Raw genomic sequence first — 12,314 nt, 5'->3', positions numbered from 1 at the left:
GCCATGCAAACACATGTGTGTTATGATACCACAACCAAAAAGAACTTTATGTGACAGAAAATTTATTTCTTTAATTTTCAATGAGGAGATCAAAATAGAAATCAGTCTGGGTCTTTTGTTTTCTCACGAAGGAAACATTTCTTTCAATCATACTGACCTGTAATATTATGGTGTATAGCCTCTGACTGAAGGCAATGGGCTTCATCTACTAAATGTTTTAAAGATCTCTTTCTTACAGAAGCTTTTCTGGATAAAAAGAGCCACTGTTCCTCTTCTTGAACTAAAACAATAACATGATTTATAGGCAGACCAACCACATGCACATCGACACACAAAAAAATCATTACCACCCTTCAAAGCAAGGCAACTATTGCTCAAAAGAGGCTGGTCAGATTTTTCTCTGAAGGCACCAGGGGCATTTCAACTGCAGCATAAATCACATCATTCCATGATGGGGGGCGGGCAGTACAGGGTCAATCAAGTAGGCTTTATATGTATGTGCCCCTAAACGCTGACAAAATCACACCACATGAGGGATCACCATTCTCAACAGCGTTGGGCCAGCCAGAGCTCAGCTCATTATCCACAGCCCTGAGAATGTGACTGCTCCAGGGAGGTGGTCCAGCCCCAGCCAGACTGGGTTGTTGCGTAACACCAGACAGACATCGGTTGTCTCTGTTTGGTCTTCAGTTATCTCTCCCTTTGAGGCCAGAGAAAAGTCCTTAGAGCAATGAAATCTGAGGACTGCAGAACTCTGCTTGACGTCCCACTCAGCTGGAGACTGATGCAGGGTGCGTCCATGAAGGGCAATTAATTAAAGTTATGCAATAATTGCAGGAACAACAACCTTAAACCTGCTCTATATTTAACTCGTCCTTCGGATGCTTCTTACATAACAAAAATGCCTCTCCTTTCCTAGAGTCCTGGAACAGCCAAAAAACCAAAGGCTGGCGATAGCAGACACTCAATACCAAAGACGCGTGCAGATTGGGGGAAGGGGCCGTCCATTCAGCAAGTAGGAATTCTGGTGAAAATAGAAAACAGATTCCTAGAATTCTGAATCTTTCTGTGTTGTTCAAGGCTCCTACTCGTGTCCCCAGAATATTTCCAGTGCTTCTTAGAAAGCATTTTCATTTATTATTTTTCCCACACAGGCATCATACAGTAAGTATTTGATTTCTCAGGCACTCATTCAAATGCCAAAGTGAAAAAAAATATAGTACTTACAAAATAGTAACAAAAGCTAACTTGGTAGATTGAATATTTGAAATGGTAAAATTTAAATTATTAAGTCCAGATACATTTAAAAACCTGAAGGAGAATGGAAGAAAAAGATACCTGATACGTATTAAATAATGATACATAGTACAAAATGGGGGAGAGGGCAGAAAGATGACACGTATCCCTAAGCACTCGAGGTAAGTCATAGTCACGAGTGATTTCATCTGAAACTAAGGATTCGTATGAGGCCATTTTCTTATCCCTAAATTTTTCATTCAAATTCTGAAATTCCTAAATGCTCATTTAAAACCTTTGGGTCCAATAACTTCTATTTGCTCAAATACTCAATGGGATTCATTTAAAATTGGAGCTTACCAAGTCCCAAAAGACAGTGTTGATTTGGGGAGAAGAGGTGGGGTTCTTGGGACCAACCAGATGAGCCAGGACTCTGAGATCGGAACCCACTCTTGCCACCCCCCAGTTCCCGAGTAACAGAAGGGGCACTCCCAGGCTGTACCTGCTGAAGATAAAGTGGAAATACTAGATTCCGCTTCCGGCCCCTCACCAACTTCATTTACAGCAGCAATGGAAAACCTATTCCAAAAACAATTTAGAGAGATGTGTTTCACATGGCATGGTGTGAACATGAGATAAAAAGAGAAGGAGCAATAATATTTCTATTTAAAGAACAATGTGGCAATGCATGTATCTAGTTACCCAGTCCCAGGGCTCAGCCCTGAGATGACCATCAATCATGACCTTGTTTGCATTCCGCAGAGAACAGCTCAGGGTCACAGGGGTCAAAAACTGAACTCTGCTATCTGCATGACCCCCATTCCTACCCTAATTTAAAGAGGCCTTAGTAAATGCTGGAAAAGCTAACAATAATAAAATAATCCCCCTAATGGTTAATGAAAAAACACTACTAACAGAATTTCACCTCCTTACTTTTTTCCTATTGGGTTAAATGAAGAAATGGCATTTATGGTGTTCATGATGTCTTTATGGGTGCCTGTTTGTAAGGATCCTCTGAATACAAAAGAAATACTTCAGAATGTTTTTACTTAGGACCCTCTAGCCCAACAAACATACAAACTTGAGGAAAATTACAGTAACATCACCCCAATGGCACAAAGTCAATGGGAATTTTCCAAATACATTTAAATGACTTTGGGGCCACATTTCTTAAATAATGATTATGCCCACAGCCATGCTGGCTCCCTCTTCCTTGCCCTACTTAATTCTTACCTGTAGGTGGTATTTGGTAGAGTAGAGTAAAACTGAAAACTGGTTCTCTGTGTCCCTGAATCTAATTGTTGATTTTTGCTGATCAGCCTTAAGTTATAACCCAAAATAGGTCCTCCTGGGAATTGGGGTGGAGCCCAACTGACTTCCACGGTGTCTGGACTTGAGCTCTCAATATTTCTAATGGAAGGCGCAGTCTCAGGAACTAGAAGAGGTAATGGTGACACAGTGAGCAGGAAACTGTACAACCAAAAAATGTAAATAGCATGGGGGAAAAGAGTCTTATCTTTTGAAGTGTAAATTAAATATTTTTATTAATATTCAAAATAAGGAATAGTACGACAGCTAGGAGCTAGGAGCTGCAACTCTTGTTCCCTAAATGAGACCAGTTGGCTACCTTCCTAAGGGGCTCTACCGAAAGTTATTTCCTTTGCATCTAATTTATGAAGGTGCAGGGATGCAAAGAGGATAAATGGTCTAGAACAAAGTTATCTGAAGTCTGCAGAGATCTGAGCGAGTTGAAACTGTGGGGTGGGACCCAGTTCCTAGCAAGAAGAGAATCTATAACAAAACAGGAGTCAATGATTAACAGGAGTTGAAGGAAGTAAATCTAAATTGTGGGCCTCTTCAGTCACTGGAGTGCTTGCTAAAGCCTGACCAGTCGCAGCTGAAGATACGGGCTCAGATAAGCCTGAATTAGAACAGTGTGCCTCCCTCTTTCGGACGTCAACTCTGCTGACCTGGACTGCCTGTCCTTCCCCCAGCTCCCAAGGTCCCTAGGAATCGAAGTTCACTGTGCTTTAGCAGCATCCTCTCCCTTGTGAGGGATTAAAGGAACACGTATTAATTAATTAAGCATTCACTTCTAGACTTAAGAAGCTACCAAAGTAGCAAAGAACAGAAAGAAAAACACAAGATCTAACAGCCTACTATTCCTGCCTCCACCTATTTTCATACCTCTGGCCCCCTGAAACCACACCCTTTCATTTCCTCTTCCTGTAGAAAGACACACTCTGATGTGACTTCTTTCTTGTGTAGACTTCCCTCTCTTGAACACTGTTGGCAAACAGTCTCCGTCGGCCACACCTGACTCAGGAGAGTTGGTAGAAATAAGACAGTGCAGCCTTCACATTGGATGAGTTTTTAAAAGGCCTGTTTAGGGGCACCTAGGGGGCTCAGGCTTTAGTTAAAAGCGTCTGCCTTCAGCTCAGGCCATGATCCCAGCAACCAGGGATGGAGCCAGAGGGTGGGGCTCCCTGCTCAGTGGGGAGCCTGCTTCTCCCTCTCCCTCTGCCAGCCATTTCCCCAGTTTGTGCTCTCTGTCTCACTATCCCTCTCTGTGTCAAATAAATAAATAAGATCTTTTTAAAAAGGCCATTTATTGATCTCTCAGCCTTTCTCCAATATGATTCCTCCTTAACTCTCAGACCAGTCTTTGGCAAACACAAACATCATTGTGTCCACTCCTCTGCTCCTTGCACTCAGTCACCTTGGCGAACCAAGGGGTATGAATCATCTTTCACTAATTGAAATCAAGATGTCAAAAAACCAATTCATTAGCGTCAATGCTCAGATACGATCCACTCCACTTTGAGCAAGTTGGATGCCACCCACAAGGTGAGCTGTGATTAATGTCTGAATCTCTCCCACAAAAGTCCTCCCCGAAAGGCCAGTCAGGGTGGGCAAGATATTCCTTGCCTATTAACCATTCTACTTGGTTAAGAAATTATTTTCGTAAGGGCCTCAATTAAAAGGTAATAATACTACCTAAATCATACATTTCCCATCATGAAAGGAGAAGAGGGCCATGAGGCATGGATCACAAAACAGGTAACTATAAGTTTCAATGTGGCTAGAAAAGTGAGAAGAGGGGCACCTGGGTGGTTCAGTGGGTTAAAGCCTCTGCCGTCAGCTCAGGTCATGATCCCAGGGTCCTGGAATCGAGCCCCACATCGGGGTCTCTGCTCAGCGGGGAGCCTGCTTCCTCCTCTCTCTCTCTGCCTGCCTCTCTGCCTACTTGTGATCTCTGTCTGTCAAATAAATAAATAAAATCTTTAAAAAAGAAAAAAAGAAAGAAAGAAAAGTGAGAAGGACTTGAGGAATGAGGTCTATCCATGGAAATGTCACCCAGTGTAGGTCTAGAATACCTGGAGGGCATGAGGGCTTGCGAATCCAGGAGAAAGGCTCAGAACCAGAAAGCAAAATTTGCCTTCTTATTATTTTGATTTGACTAGCCATGGGCCCTGGATCATATCACCTCTCCAGCATCAGAAAATCTCCCAGCACTATTGGAATACATGAGGCATTGCTTTGAGCAAAGAAGGGTCCATGTATTCCACTCCAATCTGGAACGTTTCAAATATTGTTCTAGTCAGTGTCTGACCCAAGCTTTGGAGGATGGTCAGGGAGTAATCAGGAGAGGTGGCCACACACAGCCTAAGATCTGATAAGTAGTAAGGAGTGTAAATCAGGGAAAGGGGAAAATGCCATCACCAGCTTCTCAGCCGTCTAGCTGTGCGTGGGTCCACAGCCCAGTTCAGTGTGAGGCTCTGTGCCACTGCCACATCTCCAGAACTGAGCAGTCGGGACACTTAACACCTGGCCTGGAGTACATCCCCACAGGTCCAGTCAGCTAACCCCGAGGGGAAGGGCACCACGGAACACTCCTGCAGTGTCCAGACATGCATTCCCCTAACATGCTCTAGGTTTGACCTCTTTACCTGGTGTGGAAGTCACATCTTCAAAAGAAAAAAATCAGAAAACACTCCAAGATAGATGCAATGTTTTTTTTTAATATCATGGCTGATAAAATGTCCAAGTATTACCTTAACCTCCAGGTTGGCTACTGTACCCCTGTGCTTCCCAGTCTCATTCTCTCACAACTATCTTTTTCAGAAGCATGTGAAACAATTACTTCTCTGCTTTCAAACTGTCCTTAACTGTTAATGGCTTATTGAGGCTTATTCTGCTACCTTATTTAATACTGTTACCTGACCACCTGTCACCCTTGTGCCCCATTTGCCCCTAATAGACAGATCCTGTTCAAAATGCCCTTCTTACCATTGTACAGAGCAGCACTTTCCCACTTACAATGTACTTTCCTTATTATATTATGTTAACTGCTTAGAGCATGTCTTCTCCACCAAAAGGTGAGCTTCACAAGACCTGGGAGTGTGGTACTGATCAAAGAGCCACACTGAGCCCCTAGAACACTATGGGGCACATGGTTAGGTACTCAATTACTGGATGGGTCAACGGACAAAGGAATAATTTATTTCATTATTTAAAATAGAAACAAACTAAACTTAAGCTTTGGAATCATCTCCTTATTTCATGAGCAACAGAGACACACCATACCTCCGTAAGTATGAGTCCTGTAACTGGGACTTGGTGGAGAATACAGCTGTAGCTGGGCTGTGAAGATCCAGACCACTCGGAAAATATACTCAGTGAAGGGGTGCAGGGGCTCCACCACGTATGAGAGCTTGGACACAGCCTATGTCAGGGAGAGATTAATAATCAGCATTTATAAAATCCCCACTGCACCATGTGGCTCAAGACCACAGAGGAGTGTATCTAATCCAACCACTCATCTTATACTTGAATCTTCTCTAGAATGTCTTTATGCCTATAATAATCTGTAGCAATTGGGAACTTCTAGTAATTTGAAAAAAAAATCTGTGTGTATGTACGTAGGCAACTTTTCATACCTCAGTATAAGTCCAGCTTCCAGGAAGTTGTGTGTATTTCCACTGAATGATGTATTTTACTCCAGAGATGTTGGCAGGTTTCCATCGTAAGGTCACACTGTGGCTTCCAATGGAAGAAGCAAAGGGTGCAGTGGGGAAATTGGCATTTTCTGGGGGAGAAAACAGGACTTCATTCACCAAGCCCCTCTGTCTGTCAAGTCAGGAGAAAGGTGTCTGTTTCATGTCGGGCTATCAGGAGTCTCTGGTCACAACTACATATTGCCACAATAACTTACCAGAATAACAAATGATGCACAAACTCAGTTGGTTTATTTTAAAAATCAGCTAGACAGTCTGGCATCTTGTTTTCCCCATGGAATTCACTACTATCTTTTTTTTTAAAGGTAAGCAACATGGAATATTGTAGTTTTCTCTTACAATACGACTTCCTTGCTGGGTGCCAGGGGCGTGGATGGTACCTATCAGAACCATCCATTGTTTCAGAACATGTATCCCAAGACATTTTTTAAACTTTACACTACAATCCTGTTGTAGTTGCTCATCTTGTCAATAAATTATTATTTTTTTAAGATTTTATTTATTTGTTTAACAGAGAAAGAGACAGAGAATAAGCAGAGGGAGTGAGAAAGGGAGAAGCAGACTCCCTGCTGAGTGGGGAGCCCAATGTGGGATTCAGGGCTCAATCCCAGGACCCTGGGACCATGACCTGAGCCGAAGGCAGAGGCTTTAACCCACTGGGCCACCCAGGCGCCCCAATAAATTATTTTTATATGTACAAGTAATTCTACTTCAAATGATTCTATATTCAGTTGTTCTATATTATAAAAGATTTTGTGACTTCTAAAATCAGTAATGTTGATGTGGGAAACAAAGGCAGAAGAAAAATTATTAAACTTCCTTAATACTTATAGCCCATTGACAAGTCCTTGAAAGAGGCAGAGTAACATTCCTCTAGGGGTTCAACTGCCTCAATACTGACGCTTTGGTAAGAGCAAAAGGCAGTCCTAGCCGGACCCCAGGAACCTGAAGGTCTTCTTTAAGTATAAAAATTCTTTTAGAAACTTCCTTTATCTCTACTCCCCAAGATACATGTTGGCACTCATCCTCCAAGCATATGACCCACTGATCTATATCCGGAGGGTCTCATGACTATGGTTTCAGTGGACAGTAATAAATGACCTTTTTCCAACAGTAGTTAACCCTCCTCAAGGTCCTGAAAAACTTGCTTCCAAAATTCAGGAGAGACTGATGCTATCCCGAGCCCCCTCCCCACTTGAAAATATGTAAGTCACCACCCCTCAGCTCTTTCTACCCATATGTCCTGTTCCTGTGCTTTAACAAAACCACCTTTTTGCACCAAAGATGCCTCAAGAATTCTTTCTTGGCCATTGGCTTCAAACCTTAATGTCTTTCCTACATCAATGTTACAACTGGCAACACACACTTATTGTTGCTACTTCTGGGCCATGAACAAAAGGCAAGAATTTGGAAGGGTATGTTCCACTGGGATGAAGTTATTTTATTCTACTTTTTCTGTCTTCCAAAATTGTAACAGATACCATGCTTCAGCTTGCTTTTCCCCTCAGTTTTTAATTGTGGTAAAATACACATGACATAAAATTTACTATCTTAACCATTTTTAAGTATGTTCGTGGTTCTGAGTACATTTACATTGTTGTGCAATGGTCACCACCATTCATCTCCAGAACCCTTCTCATCTTGCAAAACTGAAACTCTACCCATTAAACATTAACTCCCCATTCTGCCTCCTTGTAATCCCTGGCAAACACCATTCTACTTTCTGTCTCTATGACTTTGACTACTCTAATACATCACGTAAGTGGCATCAAACAATATTTGTCTTTTTGTGACAGGCTGATTTCACTTAACATAATATCCTCAAGGTTCATCCATGTGGTAGCAGGTGTCAATTTTCTTTTTTTTAAGGCTGAAGAACATCCCATTGTATGTATGTATACATCAAATTTTCCTTATCCATTCATCTGTCAATGGACCCTTGGATTGCTTTCATGTGTTAGCAATTGTGAATTCAACAAGAGGTGTATATCAGTGTATAAATATCATTTCAAGATCCCACTTTGAGTATGTACATACAGGAGGAATTACAAGATTCTATGGTAATTCTGTCTTTAATTTTTTGAACAACCACCATGCTGTTTACCACAGAGGCTATATAATTTTACATTCCCACTAATGGTGCACAAGGATTCCAACTGCTTCACATCCTCATCTAAATTTTTATTTTTCTGGGGTTTTTTTAAGGGTAGCAAGTCTAATGAGTGTGAGGTGGTATTTAATTCTAGTTTGGATTTGGACTTCCCTAATCATTTAGTGATGTTGAATATCATTTCATGTGCTTATTGACCATTCATATATATTCTTTTTTTTTTTAAAGATTTTATTTATTTATTTATTTGTCACAGAGAGAGAGAGAGAGAGAGAGAGAGAGAGAGCACAGATAGGCAGAGTGGCAGTAGAGGCAGAGAGAGAAGCAGGCTCCTTGCCGAGCAAGAAGCCTGATGTGGGACTCGATTCCGGGACGCTGGGATCATGACCTGAGCCGAAGGCATCCACTTAACCAACTGAGCCACCCAGGCATCCCCCATTCCTATATACTCTTTAGAGAAATATCTATTCAGATCCTTTGTCCATTTTTAATTGGATTGTTTGGTTTGCTTAGTTGTTCAATTTTAGGAGTTTCTATATATTCTGGATATTAATCCCTTATCAGATATATGATTTGCAAATATTTTTTCATTCTATTGTTGCCTTTTTGCTCTGTTGGTAGTGTCTGATGATCTATATATTTTTTAAATGTCATGAAGTCCAGTCCATTTTGTCTTTCATTGCCTGTGCATTTGGTGTCACATCCAAGAAGTCATTGAAAAATCCAACGTTGAAAAGCTTTTGCTCTATTTTTTTCTTCTAGGAGTTTTATAGTTTTAGGTCTTGCATTTAAGTCATTAATCCATTCTGAGTTAATTTTTTCACATGATATTGTGTAAGGTCCAACTTCATTCTTTCGCACATGGATATCCAGTTTTTCCAGCACCATTTCTTGAAAAGATTGTCTTTTCCCCATTGAAAAGTCTTGGCACCGTTGTCAAAAGTCATTTGACCATCTATACAGGATTCATTTCTGGTCTTTTTTCTAGTCCATTTGTCTATATGTCTATCTTTATTACTGCAATAAGTTTAAAATCAGGAAGCGTGGGTAATCCAGCTTTGTTCTTCTTCTTCTTCTTCTTTTAAGATTTTATTTATTTATTTATTTATTTGACAGAGAGAGACACAGCAAGAGCGGAAACACAAGCAGGAGGAATGGGAGAGGGAGAAGCAGGCTCCCCACTGAGCAGGGAGGCTGATGCCTGGCTGGATCCCAGGACCCTGGAATCATGACCTGAGCTGAAGGCAGCTGCTTAACGACTGAGCCACCCAGGCGCCCCCACTTTGTTCTTCTTTTTAAGATTTGCAGGTCTTTGGAGATTCTATATGAATTTTCAAAAGGATCTATTTCTGCAAAAGATACTGGGATTTTGATAGGGATTACATTAAATCTGTAGGTTGCTTTGCTTTAAGCATTGACATATTAACTGTATTTTCTTTCAATCCATGAATATGGGATGTCTATTTATGTCTTCTTTAATTTGTTTCAGAAATGTTTTATTGTTTTTATTTTATAAGTTTATCACCTGCTTGGTTAAGTTAGTTCCTAAGTATTTTATGTTTATTGATGCTATTGTAAATGGAATTGCTTTGTTAATTTCCTTTATAGACTGTTCATTATTAGCGAACAGAAATGTAACTGATTTTCATGTGTCAAACTTGTATACTGCTACTTTGCTGAATTTATTAGTTCTAACAGTTTTTTGTGCTATCTTTAGCATTTTTTTAAAAGATTTTATTTATTTATCTATTTGACACAGAGAGAGAGAGAGAGCACAAGTAATCAGAGTGGCAGGCAGAGGGAGAAAGAGAAGCAGGCTCTCTGCTGAGCAGGGAGCCTGATGTGGAGCCCCTGGAATCAGAACCCGAGCCAAAGGCCTGAGCCACCCAGGTGGCCCTAGCATTTTTTACTTGTAAGATCATATTATCTGCAAACAAGGATAATCTTCCTTCCTCCTTTCCATGTTCCATTTTGGATGGCTTATTTCTTTTTCCTGCCTCATTGCTCTGGCTAGGACTTCCTGTACCATGCTGAATAGAAGTGACAAAAGCATGTCTTGTTCCTGACCTTAGAGGATAAGCTTTCTTTTTTAAAATAACAATGACTACTCTGGCCAAGAAAACACAGTAAGTTTTTGTAAGAAGTTTAAAATGGCTAAATACAAACTTCCATGACCTCTCTCTTTCTGGTTAAAAGTTGACACCATTCTGATCACTATAGATACTTAATCTGGACTAATTAAAGTCTATACTACCAGAATATTCCGTGACCCAGAGAGAAGAAAACCATTGTCATCTGAGGTTCTAGCCCACAGAGAGACTTAGCACAATACTTCTCTGCTGATTCTTCTATTTAATGGTTCATTTTTAGCTATTATAACTATACAAGCAAAACACAGTTCCATTTTCCCACCTGTTTTATGGTGTGAGATGCTTAATAGAAGATATTGGACTATTCTGTGGGAAACCTTTGTCAAAAATTAAAGGACACCTGGTTTAAAATGGAGTCAGGAAGCCCTGAAGGGGGCCCTCTCACACACACACTGGTTGCGGCATGCAGAACTAACACAAAGAAGGAAGTTAAGAATTATTTTGTCAAGGAGGACATTTATCACACGGGAATTTCTTTTTTTTCTTTTTTTTTTTTTTTAAGAAAAAGAAGGAAGAGCCCTACTTGCTCCAGCAACAATGCACCAACCATCTCTCGCAGACAATGAGAAACCGTCAAAACCTCGAACTCTTGTTCTTCTCTGGTGAACTTTTGTTCAAAACAACCGTCCCCAGTTTCCTCCTTTCTTCTATAAAAGTTGATCTTCCCTTTGTTCTCCAGACTTGCCGATGGTTTGCCATAGTTTGCTTGTCCTGAATTAAAATTCCTTTGTTATTCCCAAATAAACTCGTTTTGCCAATAAGATAACTGGTTATTTTATTTTTAAGGTTGACACTTTAAAGAGGGGTCCAGTGTAGAGTTGTCAGCAGAGTAAGGAAGAAGATCCAAAAGAATCAGAAAGAACAGTGAGCTGAGAACTTGGTACCAGGGACCAGAATTACACAAGTACAAATAAATGTAAACTTCACAGCTAACTGGAGATATGTGTTTCAAAGCCATGGCAATATGTACTGAAAATCAGAGGTCAAGTAGGTTTGTTCTAAAACATCAGAACAAGAATTACCTAAGTGAGAAAGAGAAGCTGAATTGAGCTGTATACTACTTTCAACACACTGCTGAATGGGTTAGAAAAGGCTCTGGAATTAGAGCAGAGAGTTAAAATCAAATTACTCCCTTTCTAGTTCATCTTCAAGTTCATCCCTTTCTATATGACCCCAAGCAAATATATATACTTTGTGCCTCATTTTTCTCATCTGTAAAATGGGGATAATAATAGTATTTATCCCTCTGAGCTCAAAAAGAGCTAATACCTATAAGTTACTTTTACCAGTACCTGACTCATAAATGCCTAATAAATAATAGTTCTTTTTATTTTAATATATTGTTAACTATTACCATTTCCACTGTGGAAAAGAGACATGGGTGGTATCTAAAAGAGAATAATGTAGCAGACTCAGAGATAAATGGGCCAGGTACCAGATGTGTTAGAGACAAACATAATCTTAGGTGTATGGGCAAAAAGATTCAGTCTAACAAACTAAAGATATGGTCTATAAGCATAACTGCCTTTGTTTAGACTTGGTGCATCTCATTTGTTAATGGTCTATAGACATTGATCCATAGTCGATGAGAAATTTTAAATAAAGCATTGATTTCATTTGTATTCTAACAGAGTATATAATTAAGTTGGTAGTATAACTTTGGAATGTAAGAAAAGAATAGAAATCAAAGTTTCCTAAACTTTCTCAGTTCTGGCATCTTTAGCTTCTCAGTTACTTTTTCATAACTCCTTGGACCAAAAGAATTACCTAATAGCTCCATTAACTAAGTATTGTAATATT

General features: G+C 40.2%; 1 protein-coding gene across 2 annotated transcripts in view; it reads right to left on the bottom strand.

Annotated features, from left to right (window-relative positions):
* The window catches only part of ROS1 (ROS proto-oncogene 1, receptor tyrosine kinase), a gene marked incomplete at its 5' end in the record, with an annotated part of 117,138 nt that overhangs the window by 88,471 nt on the left and 16,353 nt on the right, over positions 1 to 12,314 (bottom strand). For both annotated transcript variants that reach the window (XM_080805488.1, XM_080805487.1), the window contains 5 exons: positions 158 to 280; positions 1,739 to 1,815; positions 2,470 to 2,671; positions 5,824 to 5,962; positions 6,177 to 6,325. In XM_080805488.1, the coding sequence (XP_080661614.1) occupies positions 158 to 280; positions 1,739 to 1,815; positions 2,470 to 2,671; positions 5,824 to 5,962; positions 6,177 to 6,325 (690 nt within the window). The remainder of the gene's footprint in view (positions 1 to 157; positions 281 to 1,738; positions 1,816 to 2,469; positions 2,672 to 5,823; positions 5,963 to 6,176; positions 6,326 to 12,314) is intronic.

Source organism: Martes martes, assembly GCF_963455335.1.
Source record: "Martes martes genome assembly, chromosome: 6".
Classification (NCBI taxonomy): Eukaryota; Metazoa; Chordata; class Mammalia; order Carnivora; family Mustelidae; genus Martes; species Martes martes.
Note: the sequence above shows the minus strand (reverse complement) of the source record. Positions and strands in the feature narration are given on the sequence as shown.